Raw genomic sequence first — 24,820 nt, forward strand, 5'->3', positions numbered from 1 at the left:
AGAACCCTTTTCTTCTTTGGAAAATGATGAATTTTAATAGAATTTTATTTTTTATTAAATATGACTGCTATATGTTCACTGAACACAAAAAAAATATATATATTTTTTCAAATATTTAATGCTTTAATCCTAATTTAGGATTAGGGACAAATTTGACCCTCTGGAATTTAAGGGTAGCATTTGAGTAGCAGAATTTATAGGGGCCAAATTAGACCCCATGGGTTCACCGGGGTTAAAAGTGTTTCAGTGGTTTTGTCCAAATAGGGGGAGAATTAATCAATCACTCTGCATCAAGATCTTTGGACCACGCCGTCCGATAGGTATGCATGCAACGGAAATAAGAAGGGGATCAGTCGAAGAGCCCAAGCGGCAGTTCCTTTATCCTGTGAAGTTCTCAAATCTCAGTGAGTACCGTGCGTAACCAGCACTCAGCAGACGTACGCGTGTTCTCGAACACACGCACGTTTTTTTTTTTGCCCTGATAATCCAGAAGGACTGGACCGACACGTTTAACGGTCAACAATCCTCTGCGAAATCCAGGTCGTGACAACCTCAGCGTGACTTTATCGCCGCGCGTCCTGATTAATTTCAAAATAAAATCATCAAATCAGGTCAACCCGAACGAGACGGGATCAGCGTTTAATTTGCTAAAGGGCTCCCTTCCTCGATAGCGGCCGCGGAGGGAAGATGGTAATCTCTCGGGATGGTTGCTCAAGTGGACTAATTCAATTAGCGGCCACCTGCTGTTTGGGCTGTCTGTCGGTGACATCTGGTTGAACAAAAGAAAATAATCATCAAGAAAATAATCACATCAATTTGTGTTGCCGTGTACGTCTCCAGGCCGCGTTTTGGCGTTGCGACACACGGATTAAGTGGAAAGTAGATGGCGAATGTCATCTGAGCGGTTGGGCCCGGTTGCTCATTTGGCTCCTGGGTTCCGGTTTCTCCCGTGTCGCCACTTCCGGTGTGGCGCTTTTCTGGAAAAATGCAATTCGTGTTCAAGCAACATGTCCCGCGTGTATCATTTAGCCCAGGGTGGTTTTCCACTTAATATCCCACCGACGACTTCCTTGACGCAAGAACTATTGATTGACCTATTGATTTTCCAAATAAACTCATTGTAGAAAGTAGAAATCCAATTAAAAGTTGGACGAGAGTCGCTTAATCACATCAAGATAATGAATCGTATGGATTTTTTGGGGGGTTTGTTTTTACTTCAATGTTCTCTTTGTGTCATCGCAAAATACACACACACACACACACCAGTCGGACGTAGCTTATTGTTCGATGTCGTCGTTTTGTTGCCTGTTTCCCTGTCCACTCAACATTGGTGGTCGCTAAAAGTAGCAACGTGACGTCATCGCGTAGTTGCACAGAACATTACGCAGGAAATGTGTGCGCGAACTGCTCAAGAATTTCCACACACACATTTTTAAAAATAGCTCAATTTCTTGTGAGGTGCTTTTTGGACACCAATAATTGGTGGTGGGCGGTGAGGTCTGAAAAGTAGCAACAAAAGCGCTAATGTTGGCATCAGTGGGTCCATCTTGATTTTCGACAACCGTGAGCGAAAATGCACTTTGGTCTCATGGAAGTATGTTGAAGTGTTGCATCTGGACTAGAAGGACCAGTTTTGCACGTTTGGGGTGGAGCTACGGTTAGCCTGGGTTATAAAAATGTGGAGGAGGGTGTCAATCCCCCCCCCCCCCCGCCCATACGCATTAGGGATCCTGACTGAATACAGTGAACTGCAATTTGTGCGGACACCCCCTAAAAAAAGGTCAGTATTGTCTGCAGATACCATGAAATGGCGGCAAAGCCGTACTTTTGTCAAAGTGAAGTTCCTCAACTCACTCGGTCATAGTTCCTTGGAACCATTCATTCATTCATTCATTCATTCATTCATCTTCTGAGCCGCTTGATCCTCACTAGGGTCGCGAGGGGTGCTGGAGCCTATCCCAGCTGTCTTCGGGCAGTAGGCGGGGGACACCCTGAATCGGTTGCCAGCCAATCGCAGGGCACACAGAGACGAACAACCATCCACGCCCACATTCACACCTAGGGACAATTTAATGCGCCCAATTAGCCTGCCATGCACGTTTTTGGAATGTGGGAGGAAACCGGAGCACCCGGAGAAAACCCACGCAGGCCCGGGGAGAACATGCAAACTCCACACAGGGAGGCCGGAGCTGGAATCGAACCCGGTACCTCTGCACTGTGAAGCCGACGTGCTAACCACTGGACTACCGGGCCGCCTCCTTGGAACCAAGAGGCAGCAAAATGGCAGCAAACCACTCTTGTCTAAACGAAGCGCTTCAACATTGTTGGCACCACGGTGCAGCAAGATGGCAGCAAAGCACTACTTTTGCCTAAGTGAAGCACCTCAACTCAGATGGCACAAAATGACAGCAACGTACTGCTTTTTGTTTAGATGAAACGCCTCAACGCACTTCGACATAGTTCCTTGTTACCAGGATGGCAGCAAAATACTACCGTACTTTTGTCGAGATGAAATGTCTAAACTCACATTGACACCTTTTGCAGCAGAGTACTACATTTGTCTAAATACAAAATGTCGTCGTCCCCCCCTCCAAAAAATCGCTTTTTATGGCAACTGTTTTCCCACATTTGTTTTCATCTTGTTTTCACATCTGTAAAGAAAATATTGATGGGGGGGGGGGTGCAAGTTGGGTGTTTGAAAGACTTATTTTGAATTGTAATTCTCTTTTTCCTCGAAATGTTTAGGTGACCTGTGAAATAGTTAAAGGCCATATTGGAAGTACAGTTCTCTTGAATGCTGGGGGGGGGGGGGGCAGGAATAGTGTGACTGTGTGGAGTTGATTGCCGCTGATTCTGTCGTGTGGCTTTTCTTTCAAGTGTTGCTCATGCCAGCCACATGACTAAAAATATGATTGGAGGTTTCCATATTGTCATTAAGCCACATTCAGGGGGTGGGGGGGTGGGGGGTCTGCCACTTGGCAGGGTCACGACTCGTGGAATTACCACATTCGTGTCCGAGTCAGCAGTCAAGCTGCTGCCGATGCGCACCATCGGCTGCCTCCGCTGATGCCCCCCACCCCCCGCCCCTCGGCCAGCCCGTCCGGAGGCCGCCGTCTCCCGTCCTCCGCCATGGCTGCCAACTTGTCCCAGCGGCCCGTCAAGTGGCAGCTTTGTTATGACGTGACAACCAGGACCTGGTGGATGGTGAGTACTCAATACTTTTGACCTCTTCGCTCAAAGCACTGATGGCAAGTGCAAAAATTTGAGAATGACTCCAATACGTCAATCAGCAATTGACTTGAGTGTTCAATTTTATGATGGTATTTTACTTGATAAGGATGGAAAAAAAACGGCACAACTTTATTTTACACAAATATTTGTACTGAAATACTGAATATGAGTACATGAACGCCCTCTGATTGCTTTTCTTGTTTTTGTATTGTCAATGCTCATACTTAGACGCATAATAATTCATCCGAACAAAAGCTCCTTGTCCGGCCCGCGTCTTTCCCACAACGACGAGGCCTGCCGTGTTGAATATGTATTGACTTGTCACACACTGTGAAACTATTGTCTGCCTTTGGTGACTGTTTTGATTATCTTGGTGCCCAGGGGCTATGTTGAAGTCATTTGAGGAGATTAATTAAGAAAGGTCGTGCTATAATTCTATCTGTCATCTATCATCTATTGCCGATTAGAAACAAAATTTTATATACTGTACTATATATAGTGTGTTTATATATATATATATATATATATATATATATATATATATATATATATATATATATATATATATATATATATATATATATATATATATATATATATATATATATAAATAAACACACTGAAACCCGAGCTGAATGAGGGAGGGACACCACCCGAGGGGGGGTGAGATGAGGAATTTTATACAGTATATATATATCAGGGATGTTCCGTCAGGGCCAGCAAGGCCTTCTCTGCTGACCTAAACGTTCTCAGAAATGTACATTTAATAAATTTACTTTTCTGAGAATAACATAAATTTAATTTATTTTATTTTCATAAATATGTCAACAAAATTATTCTCTTTATTCTTTACGTCATATTATTTCCACTTAGTCGAGTAGTTTTCAATGTTATTTTAAATAACATTGAAAGCCACTTGATAAATAACTTATTTATTATGGTAGAGTTTTTAACCAATCATATTTCAGATCGCTTGTGTTGCCAGGTAAACTAAACTTGCTCGGGGTTTACAGATTAAACAGAGCAGGCCCCTGTGCGCTGTAAATGAAGGGTGTGGTCATGGTGAACTTTGCAATAGCCAATCAGATCACGAGTCTGCGTACCAGGGCCAGCTAGAAGGGTTTACGTCGACACTGGACGTGCGCGTTGGTGATTGGATTAGCACCCGCTAGAGGGAGCTGTTGCTGCATTTTACCCCAAAATGGCCGAAGGAGAAGACGTTGATCTGGTGGCAGGACTACTTTCCAAACAATTTTCAAGACGGACCTTCCACTGGATTTACCAATTGAAGTTGTTTTACCAAGGCAGCAAGGAAACATCAGAGCACGGCTGGGCACTTACAAGCTACGGTGCGTTTAAGAACGTTTGGGGATACTCGCGTAGATCTGCAGCTCCATGAACAGGCACTACATTGGTGAGTAAATGATTTTTATTTTACATTTCTTCTTGTTATTTTATTTCGTTAGTATTTATGGTTACGAAATAAAATGACAAAGATACAAAAATGTATCAAATAAATCAGCTCACCCGCAACTTGTAATGGCGCATTTTTGCAGCTTTGTGCACTAAAATTGGTTCAATCTCAGCTGCTCAACATTTTCAGTTATTTGCTGTCGTATAGCCTATTCTCAAAATGCAAACGATCTGTTAATTTTATCTTCAAAGAATAGTTTGTTTTGTTATTGTGTGGTTGGTGTCTTATATGAAACTGCGACATTGCGCAATTTATTGGACAGACTTGTTTATGATCACACAGCGTAATTTGGGTGGCATTTTATTTACTATTTTTTAAAATCTTTTAATTTTTGACAATATCTGTAAATTTAGTTTCCTGCTCTTAATTGTGAATGCATACTTGATGATTTTAAAGGCTCCTGAAATTAAGTGCTGCCTGACGAGCCTATATTGTGTTAATGTATGTGACGTCACTAAAGGCCTAAGGTTGAAATGCACGGCCTGCCACTGATAAACAGGTATATATATATATATATATATATATATATATATATATATATATATATATATATATATATATATATATATATATATGTGTGTGTGTGTATAGGCACTGTGAGGCCAACGTATTAACTACTTAATGACTGTGCCACCTGCATATGTCTGTCTGTATGTATGAAGAATCTGCGTGTGTTATTGGAATAAAAATTAGAGGTCTTGGATGTTGAGAGCGGCTGAGAAGTGGGGAGTCTTGTCAAAGGTTCCGCAAGGAAGTATCAGGCAATTAGTGGACAAACTGCACCGGCAGAATGCACTAAGAATGACATCAGGCTTGTAAATGTGGAGCATGACTCTCATATGTTCATGTGAAATATCAGTACAGCTCTGCATGTTTGTTCTCCTCGCTTGTCTTGTTAAGACGTGCCCTGTTATTGGCGGGTGACCGGTTTACTCTCACGCAGAGTCGGCTCAACTGCGACGCCGTAACAAGACAAGAGATGTGTTCTGTATTTAAAAAAACGTAAAAAATCATTATTTCCTGTACATTATTTGGGAAGAGGTTATTCGCGGTCATATTTATGGCCACTTGAGGGCGCCATTTCCATGTTTTCTTGACTCCAGCGTAAAGACGTCAAGCAATCGGAAGTCAGGGGCCGACCTTGAGAGGCGAAGGGCGGAGGGTTGCTCTCCTAGCCAATCAACGCCCGGAACGCCAAACCTCGTGGGGAAACTTATCCGCATCAAGCCAAGTAGACTCATCTTGTGTAGGAAGTTTCAAAATGAAAGATTGGATCAAGCATTTACTGTTTTAATACTTTATTTTGAACAAAGTATTGAAACGCTTTCAAAAGTGTGTCGACTCAACCCCACATATCGCGAATGGTTGCTTTTTTTCGTTGTGGACGAATTCGCGAAAGAGAAGCACCTAAGTTTTACTTTGAAAGGGCCTACTCAACGGAAACTGTAGACTACGTCGTGTTATTTTCGTTCAGTGGCCCGAGGCTGGCGATCAAGCTGCCGCACAGTGAAAGTGAAGGCGGGGACGACAACCCGAGCCGGCCTCCCCTTTTGGATCAACTTGACTGAAAAAAAACAAAACCAAAAAAAATTAAACTTGGAAGCGGAAGGAAGACGAGCATAAAAAGAGGGGGAAGGGACGCCGGGAGTTCCCGACACCCCCCCAACCACCACACTCAACCCCCGACCCACCCTACCGTCCTAAAAAAGTTGCCAAATGTGAATATATCTCGACCAGGCTGTCAAGCTTCTGTTAAATCCAATGCAGTAAAGTGCAATGGTATGTGCCATTCCGTATTTCTATTGGAAGTTTTCGTGCCGTTTATTATATTTGCAAAGTTAAAGCACATTTCGATGGATGAAATCTAAAGCAGGGTTGTTCATTAACTCACTTCTTTTCTGGTCCAAAGTGCAAGAATGGCTTTTTTAAAAGAGATTCTACAGACAAGGTGCTCTGTGGATGGTTGGAAGAAGAGGAGGAGGGAGGGAGGGAGGGAGGGAGGGAGGGGGGAGCGGGTAGGAGTGTTAGGAGGAGGGGTGTGAGCGTGTAATTACGTGGGTTCCAAAAAAAAAAAAAAGTTGGTCTGATTTGCTGGAATCGCACAGGCAGGAGCGAAGGTGCGCCACATATGAAGCAGCGCGAGCTCAGGGCGCAACTTCCCACGCGCACAAGCACGCGCGCGTGCAAAAAAAAACAAAAAAAAAAACAAAGTCTCTGCAGCTCCACTTTGACTCTGCTGCATTTTCGACAATCTTCCGGACTGCGAAAACCGAGGGAAAGTTGATGGATTTTCTCGGAGGCTTTCTTCTCGCTCGCTGCGGATGAGTACGGCTCGCGGTGCAGGAATGGCGCGATAAAAGTCGGCACCAACTCTTCCCCCCCCACCCCCCTCTCCTTCTTCTTCTCCCCGCTCACTTTGGTGTGCAAGCCGACTCGTCATGTATTCTCCAATTTGTCTCACTCAGGTATTTATCGACCTTTTTATTTCTAATTCAGCGATTAAAAAAAAAAGTCTGCTGGCCCTTTAAGACTGCAAAAAAAAAAAAAGAATTGTTCCTGTCATAACGTGCCGAGCTTCAAGTGTTTCTAAATGTATATTTTTATTGAAGGAACCCCCCCCCCCCCCCTCCTTGCGTGCGTGCGTTTGGCGATAAAGCCACTTTCACTGAAGCGACGAGGCTCCCGATAAGGTCCAACGAGACTGACTTTGAGTGTTTCTATTTGACTTGGCATTAAGTAAGTGATTGACTGCGATGCGGTTTAGTTTGTGCTTAAGAGGATTGTGCTTTTCACAGCCCCCCGTCTGAAGTACAGTGCAGCGCCCCCCCCCCTCTTCCTACCGCTCCAGCTATTTCTCGTTATAGGATTTGGATTAGTTAAAAAAAATCGCAATCAAACGAAGCAAAATTGCAATGAACTAAATTTCTTTGTTGAAATGGCAAACAGGTGACTTTGCATTTGGGGAAGGAAGAAGTTTGAAAAAAAAAGCTTGTTTTGCTAGCTATGTTAAAATGGCACCCCCAAAAAAAGTCAATTTTTGCATTGAAAACAAGCAGGCTTGCAAATCAATGCGTTATTTGTGCTTTTTCTAAATTGATCCGATCGTCGGAAATGTCGGCGGATGCTGCGTCTGACAAATAATCGCCGCGTTCTCAGGCGCAGCTTCGGAGATCAATTGGATTAGTATGATTGTACAGTGCTTAACAAACAAATGAAATAGGCGGAGAACATTTGACGTTTTGTTGAAATCCATTTTTGCAGTTTATTTTTAAAGCCAACTCCAAATGTCTTTTAGCCCCACCGAAACATTTTGACATAATTTTCTCATCTGGCAAGAAAGGAGCCGTTGGAATGTAATCACTGACTTGTTATTCGTTAAGACGTTGAAACTTTTTGACCCGAGGTATGTGCTTCTTTATATTTTCCCCAAATTTTCCTTGCATCACCTTGACAACTCAACAGGAGACAAAAAGCTTGCGTGGGCAGCTCAGCCCCTTGCAAGTTTTACGACTCGTTTTTTTTTTTTTTTTTTCTTCAGGTGTTCAATCCATTGAGGGTATTTTTTTCTCCCACATTTTTCCAGACTTGCCTTTTTTTTCTGTGTGTGCTAGTTTGGAATTTTTGTGGATGTTGTTTGCCAATCCCAAAAGGGGAAGATTTGGACACTTATTTGACTTAGAATGTTTTTTTTTTGTCTTTACGTTTGAGAGCTTTGGAGAAATGAAGCAAATCCTACAAGCGATTTTTTATTTTTTTTAATTCGATTTTTTTTTTGTGTGTGCTAGTTTGGAATTTTTGTGGAGGTTGTTTGCCAATCCCAAAAGGGGAAGATTTGGACACTTATTTGACTTGAAATGTTTTTTTTTTTTTTTGTCTTTACGTTTGAGAAATGAAGCAAATCCTACAAGCGATTTTTTTTTTTTAATTCGATTTTTTTTGTGTGTGCTAGTTTGGAATTTTTGTGGAGGTTGTTTGCCAATCACAAAAGGGAAGATTTGGACACTTATTTGACTTGAAATGTTTTTTTTTTTGTCTTTACGTTTGAGAAATGAAGCAAATCCTACAAGCGATATATATTTTTTTTTAATTCGATTTTTTTTTTTGTGTGTGTGCTAGTTTGGAATTTTTGTGGAGGTTGTTTGCCAATCCCAAAAGGGGAAGATTTGGACACTTATTTGACTTGAAATGTTTTTTTTTGTTTTTGTCGTTTGAGAAATAAAGCAAATCCTACAAGCAATTTTTTTTTTAATTCGATTTTTTTGTGTGTTTGTTTTCCCGGTGCCGTCCGGACACTCATCTCTTTTGGCGTGGCCTCCCCCTTAGGATGAGTTCCATCCCTTCATCGAGGCCCTCCTCCCGCACGTCCGGGCCATCGCCTACACGTGGTTCAACCTCCAGGCCAGGAAGCGCAAGTACTTCAAGAAGCACGAGAAGCGGATGTCCAAGGACGAGGAGCGCGCCGTCAAGGACGAGCTCCTGAGCGAGAAGGCCGAGGTCAAGCAGAAGTGGGCCTCCCGGCTGCTGGCCAAGCTGCGCAAGGACATCCGGCAGGAGTACCGCGAGGACTTTGTGCTCAGCGTGACGGGCAAGAAGCACCCGTGCTGCGTGCTGTCCAACCCGGACCAGAAGGGCAAGATCCGCCGCATCGACTGCTTGCGGCAGGCCGACAAAGTCTGGCGCCTGGACCTGGTCATGGTCATCCTCTTCAAAGGCATCCCCCTGGAAAGTACGGACGGCGAGCGGCTGGTCAAGTCGCCGCATTGCACCAACCCCGCACTTTGCGTCCAGCCGCACCACATCACCGTCTCCGTCAAGGAGCTGGACTTGTTCCTCGCCTACTATGTCCAAGACCAAGGTAGGATGCCTCTCGCTTCGTTGTCGACGCCTCTTTGCGTCTTTTTTTTTTTTCCCATACCGAGTCGTGATCCGATACATCGGCGACGCATTAAGAAGAGCCGACGAGCTTTTATTTTGTCGATTTTGAGCGTTGGTTCCTGTCTAAACAAACAAACGTCTTTTTCACTTGAGAAAATTCACTCTGACAATTACGAAATTGGTCCCGATTTCCAATCACGCGATCAAGTGGTTCCAAGCAGGTTTCAGTTTGGCACAATTTCAGAATGTTAAAAAAAAAAAAAAAAGCGCATGATTGACGCCATTTTGACTTGAAAAAGTTGACGTTCCCTCTGGTGGCTGTCCAAAGACGAAGAAATTGGGCGGGTGGGAGGGCAAAATAGATATTTTCTAAATGGATTATTTCTGGGGGGGGGAGTTTTCCAACCCCCGCATGTTGAGCCCTGCAATTTGAAACGTTAGGAAATACGCATGAATGGATATTTTAGAGTTATGACCGCAAGCATTCATCGAGATGTAGAAATAAATGTGTGTGTGTGTGTGTGTGTGTGTGTGTATATATATATATAAAAAAAAAATATATATATATATATATACTGTATATTTATCATCTTTATTTATAGGTACTGTTTATAAAGATTTTACCGTACTAGGTATGAAGAGTATTCATCTGAGTCCCGATGAACATTTGATGCCTCTCCAAGTGCAAAAGTGTGTTCTCTTTTTTTGCACCTTTCCTCGCTTTTTTTTTTTTTTTTTTTTTTTTGCGGGTGGGGGATGATGGATCGGTCCATTCCAACAACACTGGAGGCTTTCGGGCTGTTTAAAAAAAAGTAATAATAATAATGAACCCCCCCCCCCCCCCCAAAAAAAAAAGGTGGCATCGCCGGCTCATTGTGGCCATAGCCCGGGCGCCATTTTGTGTTTTGAATGGTACCAGGGAAAGCAGAAGGCAGAGTGCCCACCCACCCCCGCCCCCCCCACAAGAATGGTTGCCACTGGCACCGGGCTTGGCATCGGAGCCTCTTTTGTGTCTTTTGTGGGATGATGCCAGCGCTTTCTCTTTGCGCTTTGCATCTGCCGCAACGGCCAACGGGGGCGACGACGGCAAACTTGAATAGGAGCCCCCTTTCCGAGCACTTCCTCTCAAGCGACGGCAATTGCGCGCGACCGACTGCCGAAAAAGCCGACGGCAAACTGGCATTTTTTGATGGAGTTGAAATGGAGACTGCTTTTAAACGCGACGTCAATACGGCATTTTCGGATCGAATTTGGGCAATGTTGAAGGTGGAAAAAGGTGCTGAACATTTTGAATTTGCACAACTTTAGTTTTCCGCTGAACTGCTTGTTTTGGTGGCATCCATTTTGAATCAGCTGACTCTATTTTAATTCACATACAGTATATATTTTTTTTATTGATCTGTATTTTCATTATTTTTTTTAAACCTAATATTTATTTCACGCATTGCAGGAATAATGAATTTGGTTAGAAAAGCGTCGCGGCGTCTTTCTCTTTCGGGCCCGGGCTCCAGATCATGTGTGCGTATTGTGCATGGGGCGCCATTTTGTTTCGCGCCGTGCCAAGGAGGCGGGCGGGCAGCCCACCAAAGCGGCGGTGGACCGTCGTCGGGTTTGGGGAGGTTGGCATTCAAGCCTCTTTTGTCTGGGCTGCCGCATGCCTTTGATTCGTCGCTCGGCATCCGCAATGCGGCCGCCGCCACTTTCGGGGTATTTTTTTGTTTGTTTGTTTGGGTTTTATTTTTTTTCCTTTCCAGAGCCATGGTCACCATCTTTTTGTGTAAACCCAAATATGGTGCCCCCCATCCATGGCTTTGTGTTTAAAAAAAAAAAAACAACAAACAAAGCAAAAGTCCAGAGCGGCCGCCAGGTTGGCAGGCGAGCGGCTGCACGGGCGTGTTTAGCACCCCCTCTGCATGGCACAGATGAATGCCCGCTGGGGAGTGAGTTTGGGGCTGGAGGGGGGGGGGCTGTTGTCATGTGTTGTGTGGCGTTCATTGTGCCAACTGGCGGGTTCAACACACACACACACACACACACACTGCAATAATTTGAAGCACAATTCTCGACTGTCAACTCGGCTTTCTCGCTGCGGGTTGGTTCCGGACGCACCCGCGTTTGGTGAAAATCTGCAATAAAATGGCTGCGGGAAAAAAAAAAGTATCCACAAAGAAGTAGTAAAAATGTTTACAAATGGTATTTATTCATTTGCGTTTGTCGAAATGGACAGATTACTTACCGTACACATGGCCCCGCCGTGTAAATGAGCCCCGGGCTTAACCTTTGACCCCCACCCGGGTCGTGACCCTTTGCAAAGAGATGTGGCGGGGGTGTCATGTGAAGTTTAATTGAGCACAACAGATTGGTGCAAAAAAAAAAAAAAGTGGCTTGTCCCTGGTCAGCCTGCCTCGTTGACCTTTTGGACGGCACGGTGGCCAAGTGGCGAGCCTCACGAGTTGCGGCTTCCGATCGGGGCTCTGGACGATCGATTCCGCTTTCTCCCTCATCGCAAAAACCGATGAGGTGCTTTTAAGACTCTCAATTGTACAGACGCTGTCGATGGTTTGTGTGTATGCGTGTGGCGCTGTGCTCGGCTGCTCGGAAGTGTTGGGGATTCGATTCTGGCTCCCGTGAGGAGTTTGCACCTTCTCCCCATTGCACCTGCGCGGATTTTCTCCGGGTTGTCCGGTTTCCTGCCACGTTCCAAAAACGCCTGGTAGGTTGACGCAACGCTTGAAATTGTCCCTAGGTGTCATTGTGAGCGCCAATGGTTGTTCCATCCCCACTGGCACACCTGCGACTCTCTCTCGCTCTCGAGGATAAAGAAGATGTGAAAACTTTGCCAGTTTTCTTTCCGAATTGCAACAGGAAAAACAAAGATCGCTCAACCCTATCGCGAACCGGCGGCGCCTCGTTGAAAGGGAGATCCGCCATCCAAACGGCAACGGGAAAATCTCCCTCCAAAAAAATCACTCGACAGCTGTCAAGTGTCAAACCCAAAGTTGCCGTAATTAGGGCAGCATTAAGCAACGCTTCCCAATTCTTTTTTTTTTCCGGACGGATGTTTGCCAACATCGCCGATGCAACGAGCGAGACATTAAAGCGGGAAGCCCGCGGGGGGGGGAGGAGTTGAACCGCGCAACCCTGCGCTTAGCTTGCGCCGCGGCTTCCTGATCAGTATGCAAGAGAGCCCGCGGAGCGTGGCCACCTTCCATCTGCGAGCCGTAACCTATCGAACACGTTTCCCTCCATCTAATCCACTTAGAACGCCTTCCCAGGCCTGCGCGCTGGCCTTATTGATTTCCGCTTCCCACTCGGTGTCTTCCCGATCTCTCTTTTCCTCTTAACCCGGCAGCTATTTTGGTTTTCTTTTCTTGCGCGCGTTGGCCTCGCCTCTTTCATTGGCGGATGCTTGTGATCTTTCTGCTCCCTTTTTGTCAAACGCCACCCCCCCCCCCACCCCCCGGTTGCGGCTCGCTGCGGAGTTTGTGGTATTATTTTTTTTTTGTTTTTCTCCAGCAAATACCTCAAGGCTTAAATGGGCCCTGTTGCCTCCTTGGGCCTTCCTTTTGCTGAGCCGTGTGTACATAAAACCTCCATGGAAACAAGGCAACTCTGAGCAGAGGCCGCCGAGATATGTGGCTGCCCCCCCCCACGCCCCCCCTCCCTCCCTCCCTCCCTTCCTGGAAAATTTACAACTCCTTCTTTTCCTCGACAACTGTGTGTTTAATTTGCCCGAGTCGCGCGCGGCATACGCAAACGTACGTGGCTTCTCTTTGAAAACGACCCCCCCCCCAAAACAAAAAAAAAAAGGCGCAGACGTCGCCGCGCTGAAAAGGCTTTTCTTGTCTCGTTGAGCCGGAGACTGGGCTGGTTTTGCTTTCGGCGGCACAACTTTGCTTAAGGGGCCTGCGGATTGTGTCATGGGTCTGCGGTTAAGATCTCGGCCGGGCCGCACTTTCCCAGGCTTTCGGGGGAGGACCCCCGAATGCATTTCAAATCCCCCCCGAGGCCACTTGACTGGAGGGGCCGGCACCTCCCACTCCCCCCCAACCGCCCCCCTACCCCCACCCCTAGCCTGTCTGCCGGTCCTCCCAAATGAAGACAAATGGCCACATTCTCCCCCCCCCCCCCCACCCCAAGCCAGGCATTACACTGTACCTCACTGTCCTGTGTTACAAAGGCTCCCCTCGCCGTGATCTTTCCCAGGGCAGGGAAATGTTTGCCCCAAGCGGACGTGGGGGCAATCTGTTCCTCGCTCAAAAAAAGTTCCGGGAGCACAAAATCCACTTCCTCCAGACTATTCACCACTGGATTTAAGACTTTGGACTTGATTTACCCGACTTTGACTCAACTTTGGGTTTGAAACGCGAAGGCTTTCCGCCCAGGTAACGAGAAGAAGAAGTTGTTGTTGTTGTTTTTTTTTTTTAATGCCGTGATCCGGGACAAAAAAACATCCCTTAACTCCTTCACTCCCAAAGACGTTTTTAGACGTCTTTTCAGACTTGGTCCAGAATTGGCTGGTACTGAATGAGTTAAGCGAAAGGCAGTCACTTTTCACCCAGGAAGAAGCCTTTTGGACAGCCAATGAAGGGAAGAAAAATGAGAAGGGGGGGTAGGGGGTGGGGGGGGGGGCGGGAGTCGAGGAGGTGGGCTGCAAAGGGGAACTTCGGGCAGGGACAGACGAGCAGAGTGGTTGCCCAGGAGACCCTGACTTCTGTGTGCCCCCCCCCCTCCCCAACCCGCCCCCCCCTCCCGCTCCTCGCTTTGTCCCATCAAAGTCCTTTCACCGCCGACAGGCCCGGACCATCGGCCCCAGAGTGATGGTTGTCTGGTCTTTTGTACGACGCTACAGTACGGCCCGTCGCCGTCACGGCCCGACAACGCCCGACAACGCCCGACAACGCGGGACAGAAGAACAAAGTCGAGCGCCGTCGCCGAATGTACTTTTTGGGTGGGCGCATTTGGGCAAATTTTGCGCGGCGGGGACGGCGTCGGCGTCGCTTCTGGAAAACGAGACTCCAACTCCCCCGCGCACGTGTTTTACTCGGCCCGAATGTGAAAGTGCGAGCCCGTCGGCTTTGTGATGAGGCCTCTGGCATGCGCTCAGCTCTGCGACCCACAATTAGTGCTGCGGGATTCTCCGCAAAAAAAAAAAAAAAGAAGCTCCATGCCCGTCTGGCCTTACCCGAACGACTCTTACTTTGAAAGGACTTTAGTGACATTGTTTCAAAAGGACTTTGAAACAGTCCTTCGTGCCTTGACTGTCATGCACTTTACCTTGGGGGTCAGCCCATCCTCCATGAAGCGTCTCCAGTTGCTCCACAATACTGCTGCTCGCCTCTTGACTGGACCTCGTAAGAGGAAGAACCGTCAATCCTACTCCGGTGTCCCCCTTCATTGGCTGCTTTTCAAGTTCTCTCTTTTGAAGATCCTCCGATTGGTTTTCAAATCTCGAAACCTTACCTCTCGGAATTCCGACGCTAATCGAGGTGCCGGGAATGAAGCGGAGGCTCGGTTCTCATGCTTTTTGACTCCGCATGAGACTTGGTTTTTATTTTGGCAGTTTTTTTTTTTTTTTGTGATGAATGAATCGTTTATTGTATTGTTTGTTGTCCGAATTCTTTTGACTCGGAGTCCAGCGCTTAGCATACCGCGACGCTTCTTTTTCAAGCGCTCGAGAAAATACACTTGAGCGGAGTTGATCGGCGAATAGCTTCGCGTGAGACTAGCGGCTAACGTGATGATTTCCGTCGTCGCACCCTAACGAACGGCTTTTTTTTCCTTTTTTTTTTCTTTTCCTCCAAGCACTCGTTCAGCTCGTTGCGATGACGCATTCGAGCGCACCCACGAGGTCCTCGAACGAGGCCCCGCCCACGGCGCCGCCCTCTGCCCGCCCGCTAACCGCGCGCATCCCAGCTCCGCGTTTTCCCCTTCCGAACCTCTGGCTGGAACTCGGGCCCGCCATGTGTGTCTTGTTAAGGGCAGTTATGACAAATGGCGGCAGCTGTACAAACTAATCCCCGCGTAGCTTTCACACATGGCGCCCAATTAACAATGGACCACTGTGGGGGCCCTAATCCACGGCGCGGCCATCTTCTGGTCCCGTTTGCCGAGCCAACGCCGCCCCCGGGAGGGCTCTTCTTCGCCCCGCTCGCCAGGCCTTCACTCAATTCAGATGCACAACTTGGCGAGGGAGCCCAAACTTTTCGGGTGCGGAAAGTTTTCCCGAGGGCCGCCGTTTCTACAGCTTAAAAAAAAAAAAAAAACTGGTGCCCCCCCCCCCCCACCCCCCCCGCCAATTTTCTCTTTTCCTGCATGATGCAAGTTACCAGTTCGGAGAGCTCTTGAACCAGCGCCTTTTGAATGTCGAAAGCTGAAGGGTTGATGGGCCGTCGGGTGGAACGCTGAGTGGGGGGGGGGGGAATCAAATCTGCGACGCAAAAGAAACAAACGGATAATGGGGAAGGTGAACACGATCTCTGGCAGGCGACGTGGATGCATTCAGAGTTGGCAGGGACCCCCCCCCCCACACACACACACATGGGCTGAGGGGTCCTTGATGCACATTTTTTCAACCAAGATGCCAAAAAAAAAAAGAAAAATGCACCCGCGCCAGGAAGATGAAGCTCTTCTGTTATTATTCGCTCTGCCCTCTTACAGTTTGCTGCGGACATTAAAATGGATGAAGGGGGGGGGCGACAAGTCAGCAGCGGAACTATTGATCGGTGGCAGGCAGACGCACTTTTCTTAATGTATTCGGCGCAGTGAGCCGGCTGATTAGATGGAAGGCATCGGGGGGGGGGGGGGCAGATATATGCATACGGTGCAGTATATACGGGACCCGACAAGGGCACCGAGCGGGACGGCACGCGGCGGCGTCGGATGTCACGTGCGCCCGCCTCGCTTAACTGCTGTGGGGTCGGGCGTTGATGCGACTTTTTCAAACCGTCACCGATTGGATTCAAATTAATGTCGGATGTCGAGCGAAATCGGAAGGAACGTCGGATGCGTCAATAGCACGAGGTCCAGCTCCACCACGCCAAAAGGGAAGGCCGCTAGCCTCATGGCCATAGGCCCGCTCATGAAAATTAGCATCCACGCGCGCGCGCGGTGATTGTAAAGCTTCAAACAACGCTATGCTAGCAACCACTTTGGTTGCTAGCATAGCGGGACGAACAAACTAGCTTGGCGCGAACATATAACGTGAAACCGGCTGACGCAAACCTTCCAAACAACTGTCGCCAACGCGCAAGGAGCGCCGCCTCTCACGGCCACGGCGCTCGGCGTTCCCGAATAAGCGCTCGTGTGTGTGTGAGTGTGTGTGTGTGTGTGCGTGTGTATGCTAAGCGTCGGGAAGAGCAACATTGTTTGTCTTGGGCGGTTGAACTTTCCCCTGCGACGCCGTCTCGTACGCAACAAACGCACCCCGGGGCCGTACAAAGCTCGCACTGTTTGAGAAAGACGAGGGGGCGCAAAACAAAACCGGAGGCCTGCCCCCCCCCCCCACCCCCCACATTAAGGCAATCAAAGCGATTTGATCAGCGATCAACCTATTCTCACCCTGAGAGCCAGTGTAGAAGAATGCCCCATTGACTGATGCCCCCCCCCTCCCCTTTTCTGCCCGTCTTCTGTACGTCTCAATACTTTGAGGAACTGGGCGGGGTGGGGGGGGCGGAGGCTGCATGTGTACGCTGGCGTATTGTTCAAGTCGCCACTGTGCGCTCCCATGCTGGCAGTGTAAGGGTGGCGGGGGTGAAAAGACAGAGCCGTCACCTGCCAGACTGCTGGAATGTTAATGCCGTGCCTCTGATAATTGGATTTGCTGCGCACCGTCTATGAGGAACGTCCAGCTACTTTCACCCCCCCCCCCCCCCCATCCCCACCCCCCATATTGTTCACCTCAGTCCCCGGACTCTCAATAGGCCTTGTCTGTGTTTATACAAGCACTCATGTCTCAATAAAGACTGTTTACTGTGCGTGCGTGTGTGTGTGTGTGTGTGTGTGTGTGTTTGTGTGTGGTGTGTGGTGTGTGGTGTGTGTGTGTTGTGTGTCACCTATCCATCCATCCATTATCTGCAGCATTTTAAACAAGCGTTGGCACTCACAGTCTCACTTGGGGACAATTTAGAGCACAGGTGTCAAATTCAAGGCCCGGGGGCCAGTTCTGGCCTGCCCACGTCATTTTAGTTGGCCCGCGAAAGAAAATCACATGTGTCAGCTCGCATGTTGCTCGCTCAAATCTGGACCGAAATGTCCAATTGTCATTCATTCATTTATTCATTTTCGATCCGCTTATGTCTGGAGGAAACCGGAGTACCCGGGGAAAACCCACGCAGGCCCGGTGGGGAGATGTGGAATAAATAACATTGAGATTTTGCAATCATTTTGTTCCCAAATCTGGACTGAAATGTCCAATTGTCATTTATTCATTTATTCATTTTCGATCCGCTTATGTCTGGAGGAAACCGGAGTACCCGGGGAAAACCCACGCAGGCCCGGTGGGGAGATGTGGAATAAATAACATTGAGATTTTGCAATCATTTTGTTCCCCTGTAAACACTCACGTGAACAAAACTTACAAAGCAATCCCTTTTTGAAATGTGGGAGGAAACCGAGTACCCGGACGAAACCCACCCAGGGCATAAGTACATCATGCAAACCCCACGCGAAAAACCCAAACCACTCATCCACTAAGTGTGTGTGTTTGTGTGTGTGTCCATGCGTGTGTAATTGACGTTAAGTATTAAACACGTTTGTACAATCATGAAGCAGCAAATGATGGTGGCGCTTGCCATACCCGACGTGGGATGAACTTGTCTGAGTGCGCGCGCGCCTGTGTGAGGGGGGGTGGTGGGGGGGGGGCAAAGGTCTGGAATCAGATCGGGAGGCGTGACGCAGTGCCTTCCCTCGCGCCGGCCTCTTGTGCTATTTCCACCCGGGCTGCAGCAAGCGGCTTCAGCGAGTTCGACGTCTCGCCTGCGCTGACCTAAATTCTTGGTCCTCACCTCAGAAGACCCTTTTGCACCGTCGTCGATCAAAATGTTTTTCTTTTTTTTTTTTGTACCCATGCCGCGAGCTTATGCTTTGTTTGCGTTGGAGTGTTTAAGCTGGGGAGCTCTGTAAAACACCAGCAAAGAAAGCAGCTGTAATCCTGCTGAGCCTCCCAGCCAGAAACAGTGACAGAGGGTTGGGTTTTTTTTTTTTATTCCCCCCCCCCCCTCGCTTTTCGCACTGCATTGCATTGAGTCTGTGTTTGTAGTTACAAGTTTGGAACCATTTCTTCAGCTCTTTACCAAGAGTATCCACTCTTTCAGTACCAATACAAAGCTTGCCTACTTTAGAGATATAAAATTTCACTGAAAGAACTTAGCCCCCCCCCCCCGAAAAAGTGAACCAAGAGCCTTTGTTTATTTTATTTATTTTTATTTTTTTACCCTAAGTATCAGTGGCTGGTATCGGTAGCCTCCACGAGTATCACCGCCTTAAAATAAGGCTGGTATCAGCCTGATATCGATACCCGGTATCAATGCTCGCCCGTCCCACATGAAATATCATGCGATATGAATGAGTGAATTCTGATGAAAAATACCGTTTCAATAATGTTGCTTTCACATTTTAAGTGATAAAGCATACTTTTTAGACGTGACATTTTATTTAATCACTTTAAATGTAATTTCATTTAAATGTGATGTAATTTAAATGTAAATTTCCCCAGTGTGTGAATGCAAACAAAACAGAAAAAAAAAACGAGCAATGCAAACAATCGTTGAAGGGGGAAGGTGACACGGACACACTCGCATTTGCCCAACGTTACAAAACTCGCCAATGTGACCCAAAACGAGCGGAATATTCATGACAACAACCTTTGGCCAGACGCATGCTCGGTGCGCCTCGGACCCGACTCGCCCGCCACCTGTATAAACAAGCGCGCTATTGCGAAACCAGACCCCCCCAACCCCCGCCCCCGCCCCATGCTCCACTCCCCCTAGCCTTGTTGTCAAAATGAGGTCAGCGAATTCTATTTTCTCGCCCGGGGTCTCATTCCGCTCGACTTTGGAGCCGGAAGGCGGAAGGTGGTCGCGATGACGTAACCCCGAGATGTTCGGTCGATCCCCTCGTAGATCGTCTTTAGTTGATGACATCGTTGCGCCTGCTCACACTTGAAAGTGTCCTTTCGGGCCCGCTCTGACGCTCTCGGCGTCAAGAAATGCGAGGCTGTTGTATAATATCACTTTGAGGGAGCCAAAAGAAGACTCACACAGTCTCTCAAATAAGAGGTCATGCGTGTTTGCTTCAGCTGTTTATTTTTTGATTACGAGTCGGTGTTCACTGTAAAAAAAATAAAATAAATTAAAAAAAAAAATGACCATGGTGAGTTTTTAGAGTTTGGAGTCATCATTGATTGATTTTTATTTTTGACTTTTTGGATTTATCTTGAAACGCTTCAATGAGCCACCCTCATCTCATGTACAATGTAATGAGAGACAATGAAGCCCCAACGTGTATTCTGATATATATATTTTTTATACAATTTTATGTCGGGAGTAAAAGAATAATTTTGTACAGAAAAATTGGCCTTTAAAATAAATAACTAAATTTTAAAAAATCCAGATCCAAACATCAATCTTCGGCGGAAGCACCTGATTTGGAGAATATACAACATTTTCAGACTTGGAGCAGGCATTTGCGGCATTTGTTGTGGTTGGGCACCGCAGATCCTAATAAAGCCCAGGGGGCCCCTCCCGCCGGCGCCTGTAACCGCACGGCCGTTCCCCCCCCCGTCTAGCGAATGGCTGCACGGACCATATGTGTCGGCAGACCGCAAAATGCTGAAGCCATTATTCGGGCCCGCTCTCGTCAAATTGAAAGCAGGAGCCAGGAACGGCGGCGGCGGTGGCCACGACGGTGGTGGCGGGAGCTCGTTTTGGCTGTGTGGATGTGGCCGGGGGGTTGGGGGTGCAGATGGTGGGGGTGGGGGGGGGTGTTCCCAGGCTGATGGTGTCGCACATGCCGAGTCGTTGACGGCGGTGGGCTGCGGACGGCTGATATCTTGTTGTCTTGGTGTTGACACTGTGTGGTTTTGTCAGCTTGAAAAACACACTGCCGGCGAGCCTGCCTGTGCAGGAGAACCCAAACTTCAAAAATTGACGCACGGAGCCCCGTACCCACCCCAACATTTTGACATTGGTACCCGGGGGGGTGATTATAACATTGAACGGAAAAGCCGCGATCCCTTCGAGGCCTTCGCCTAAATTCTGGGTGCCTCTATTAGTGTCTGGTCCCATGCAGACCCGAGGCACCGGGCAGGACCTCAGAAAAGTCAGGTGGGGCCAGGCCATTTCGAGATTTGAAAACAAATCAGAGGATCTGCAAAAGAACTCGATAAAGGGAGCCAAATTCGGATGAGTTGATGATCAAGAGGCGAGCGGCAGCATTCTGGACCAACTGGAGATGCTTCATGGAGGATTGGCTCACGCCAAAGTCAAATGTATTTTAGTCATGCAGCAAACATTTGGGACAAAGGTATGAATGACCGTTTCAAAAGGCTCTTAAGAAAAGAAGAGGCTTGACCTTCACCAACTGCTTGAGATGAAAGAAGCCGGATTTCTGGCAGTCATCTGCATAGCAGTGGAAGGGAATCCCATGTTTCCTCAAGATGGAACCCAATGGGAGAAGATACAGCGAGAATAGCAGAGGCCCCAGAATTGAGCCCTGTGGAACACCACATGACAATGGATTTGACAACGGCACCAATTTGCCGGTCCAATTCCAAATCGCTATCCGGTTTCAGACCCAAGTTTGAGACTGTTGGCTTAAGATAAGCAGCCAGGTTGCCCGAGTCCGCAGAATGGGAGGTGCGAGGGCCGCTGGTACCCAAACACCATCACTTCTGTCTTCTTTTCGTTGAAATTCAAGAATTGGAGTGCCGTATCGAAACGCTATCGTCGGCTAGAAAACTCGCGTCCAGGGTCCAAAATGCGGCGAGGGAGATTGTTCAAGATTTGACAATGTCAAACTGATACGAGCGATAAGATCAACAGCGTGTTTCCCCCGAGCTTGGCATGGCGACGCCGCTTCCTCGAGCGCTGATTACGCGCGGTGTTTACATATTCCATAGAGCGCCGCGTCAGAGATAAAGCTCAGGCCCGATGCTTATCCCCACGGCCGCCTTGTGGAAAGCACTTCAAGCTAATGTAAACCAAACGCGGCGGCTGCGCTTTCATGTCTCAAGTGGCAAGTCGCTCAGTGTGCCTCGAGAGCCCCCCCCCCCCCCCACCCCCGATTAAAGACTCCAACCTTTTGGGCGATTTCTTTTCACGTCTCGCGGGGCTCTTTACTTTCACCCCGGCAAGTCGCTAATGAGGCACGCGAGCTCGCGGCGGCACATGTTCAGATGCTCGCATCAAGAAGGGACGGACGGACGTTCGATTCGGACCGGAATTCGTCATCCGCGGGTGGAGGGATGACCCCCCCCCTCGAAGTCCCGTCACTCATCCAGCTCCTTTCAGATCGCTTCACCCAACTAAACACAGAGAAGAGAATTACATATCATGTATTTAAAATCTCCAAACAAACTAGTCCCCGCTAGCTTAATGCTAACGCATAATGGAGGCGGCCATTGGCAGGCTAACACTTAGCATGGATTGTTGCAGCGTCGTCGTCGTTTAAGCCAAGGATATTTAAACTCTAATGTTGGAACAACAAGAGGGCTGCAACTGACCATTATTTTAATCATTAATTAATCTTTCACGTTTTTCGATGAGTTGGTTGAAAAAAAACAACAATTTCATTTTCATTTATTTCAAATTGATAGTGGAGAAAACGCTCAAACAGAAATCGATTACATACATTGCCAACATGTTGACCGCTAAAACAAAAGCCGATGTTTGCAAATGTCGTATTTTGATTCAAAACATCGATAAGCCGTCATGCTTTTGGAGGACGAGTGAAAAAGGAGAATATTTATTGTTGTCGGGCTGAGATCGGGCTTTGGACACTTTTTCCAAACGATCGATCGATTGTCGGAGCAGTTGTTGATTCATTAATTTGTCACTCATAGGCGCATGTTCTTTATCCGCTGGGTCGACACGGCTGCGCTATGCTGCCCCCAGTGGCCAGGAACGGCACATCAGAAAGAGCAGAAATATTTCTTTTTGACGCGCAAACAGTTTTCACGAGGGCCTTTGAAAAACGATCTCATTGCGCTCAATACTGCGATTGCAATTTAAAATGCGGTTTTTATTTTATTTTTATTTTTTTTGTTTTTCCAGGTCCTCTTCCCTCGTATTTTTAACAGCAAGCTAAATCCGCCTGTATTACGACCAACAAAATTGGACCGATGACACATGTTTGCAAGTTGAAAGTGTCACTCTGGGTCATTCCCGCGTCAACTTGAACCCCCGACGACGGGTGTCCGCAAGCGCGCGCGCCGCGCCCGTGTTTTCCGAAGCGCCCATGCCCGAGGTGGCGCTTCCAAGAGGCGGCCGCACGCTAACAGTTGGCTACGCTTCAGTTGCCGGTGTTACCTTAGGCAAATACGCGCCGCTACGTCAGGTTAGGCTGGTTCGCAGCCTTAAATGCTCCCGCTCGATTCCTCGCCGCCTGATGTTTTTTTTTTTTTTTTTTCTTCCTTTCCTCGCACTCTCAGACTGCTATAAATCAGAAACTAATCCACCAAGTGCAGCCCTCTTCATTTCGTTTGCCAGCTTTACGTCGGCGACGCCGTCCCGAGTGACATCCGAGCCGCAACGTGACGTCGCCGGGAATCTTTTTTTGTTTACTGCGGCATCTCGCGACTGCCAGTCACTTTTAGGCCATATCGCTTGGCTCGCCGCGTGTGCTTTGACGCCGGTCGTCCCGTCCCCGCTGTTTATCCCTTTTTTGCCGGGCTGTTTGTATGGAGAAAGCAGCTTTAATTTCTCGTAAAGCGGAGAGTGTCTCTTTATGAGCTGTTAACGGTCTGCTATTCTTGAGGAAAGGCAAAGTGACCAGTTGGTTCAGCCGCCATGTTTACTAGCGCTGACCTTTGACTCCTCTTCCGCTGGGGTGAAGCCACTCGAATGCGCTCCATTGTTTACCTTCGTTCCCCTTCCGACGTGCTGATTTGAACTCCCGGAGGGGACGCCGTGTACAAAAGTCTCTGGACGCACCTCACGGTGAATTGGTCAGCCGGGGGGGGGGGGGGGGGGGGGCAGGTGGCCAGATCCGACCCTTTGTGCGGACCGTCCGCTTCCTAACCAGATGGATGACAAAAATGGCCGCATCGCCATACCGGTTCATTCTCAAATCATATAAAAGAGGTCAACACTTAAACCCATTCAGTACCAGCCAATTCTAGACCCCCCCTTTTTTTTAACCTAAGTCTTGGAAAAATTGATTTAAAAAAAAGGATCTGGGGTTGAAGGTGTGGTGTGTGAAAAACTGTTGTGTTATTTTTGTTATTTTGACTTCAAATGGCGCCGCGAGAATGGCTGCCTTTACAGCAGCTCCTACATTTTGTTGTTCTACTTCTTCCTATCATTCCTTTGCTGCTGTGAATTGGCAATGTCGCCATTGCGAGACTAATAAAGGTTTTCTTATCTTATCTTATAAATCTGTCTTTGGGAGTGAATGAGTTAAACAACAAAGGCTTTTGAAACATTCTCTGATTTAAAAAAAAACAAAACAAAACGTTCCTTTGCGCGTTAAAATGACCAAATTCAAACAAACTGTCAACGGTTGTGGTGAAGCAAACCAAAACAAAACTTTATTGATGTATTTTTGATTTGACAGCGTGGCCCCTTCACTGCGTTGCTCACGTTAGCTTCGGTCGCTAGCATGCTTTGCGCCATTCAAGTGCTGAATGTTTGCCGTTATGAGGACGTTTAATCGTTATCGTCCGTGTGCGTTTACGTTAAGCGCGGCTCCTTGAACGTGAACGTGGGTCTTAATTCGCTGTCGGCTTCCATTCGTCGGCTTGAAACTCTCGGTTGCGCGCCGTATTGTCAGTGCTGTCGTACGCTAAGCTACGCTAAGCTAAGACCAGCTAAGCGTCTTGCCAACATGTACAAGGCAAATTTTGAAATGTATCCCCAAATTCCTCGCAAAGCAAAGAATGTTTCAAACATTCAAATTTTTTTTGGGGGGGGGTGGGGAAAGGGGGGGGGTTATCCAAAACATTGACGGAGCTGAAGCTCAACAACTTTTGGAACATTTTCCACCCTCACCTGCACCTTTCCATAAAACCGGTACGATGAAAGC

The 24,820-nt window shown here is 47.6% G+C and overlaps 1 protein-coding gene and 1 long non-coding RNA gene across 8 annotated transcripts in view; one reads left to right on the forward strand and one right to left on the reverse strand.

Moving 5' to 3' along the window:
- Window positions 1-1,708: 1,708 nt before the first annotated feature.
- Window positions 1,709-2,394, reverse strand: LOC127595614 (uncharacterized). Its single transcript, XR_007961293.1, has 2 exons — window positions 2,245-2,394; window positions 1,709-1,853 (listed from the first exon to the last, which is right to left on the reverse strand). It is a non-coding gene; the product is annotated as an uncharacterized LOC127595614 (long non-coding RNA).
- Window positions 2,395-6,196: 3,802 nt separating this feature from the next.
- The window catches only part of LOC127609932 (nuclear factor 1 B-type-like), a 57,005-nt gene continuing 38,381 nt past the window's right edge, over window positions 6,197-24,820 (forward strand). For 2 of the 7 annotated variants that reach the window (XM_052079522.1, XM_052079563.1), the window contains exons 1-2: window positions 6,737-7,170; window positions 9,029-9,560. In XM_052079522.1, the coding sequence (XP_051935482.1) occupies window positions 7,144-7,170; window positions 9,029-9,560 (559 nt within the window). In that variant the 5' untranslated portion in view covers window positions 6,737-7,143. Of the gene's footprint in view, window positions 6,485-6,734; window positions 7,171-9,028; window positions 9,561-24,820 lie in introns of those variants that run through there. The other 5 variants (XM_052079531.1, XM_052079549.1, XM_052079540.1 and 2 more) reach the window with 5 other exon arrangements.

The sequence above is a fragment of the Hippocampus zosterae genome, chromosome 1 (genome assembly GCF_025434085.1).
Source record: "Hippocampus zosterae strain Florida chromosome 1, ASM2543408v3, whole genome shotgun sequence".
In the NCBI taxonomy this organism is placed as follows: Eukaryota; Metazoa; Chordata; class Actinopteri; order Syngnathiformes; family Syngnathidae; genus Hippocampus; species Hippocampus zosterae.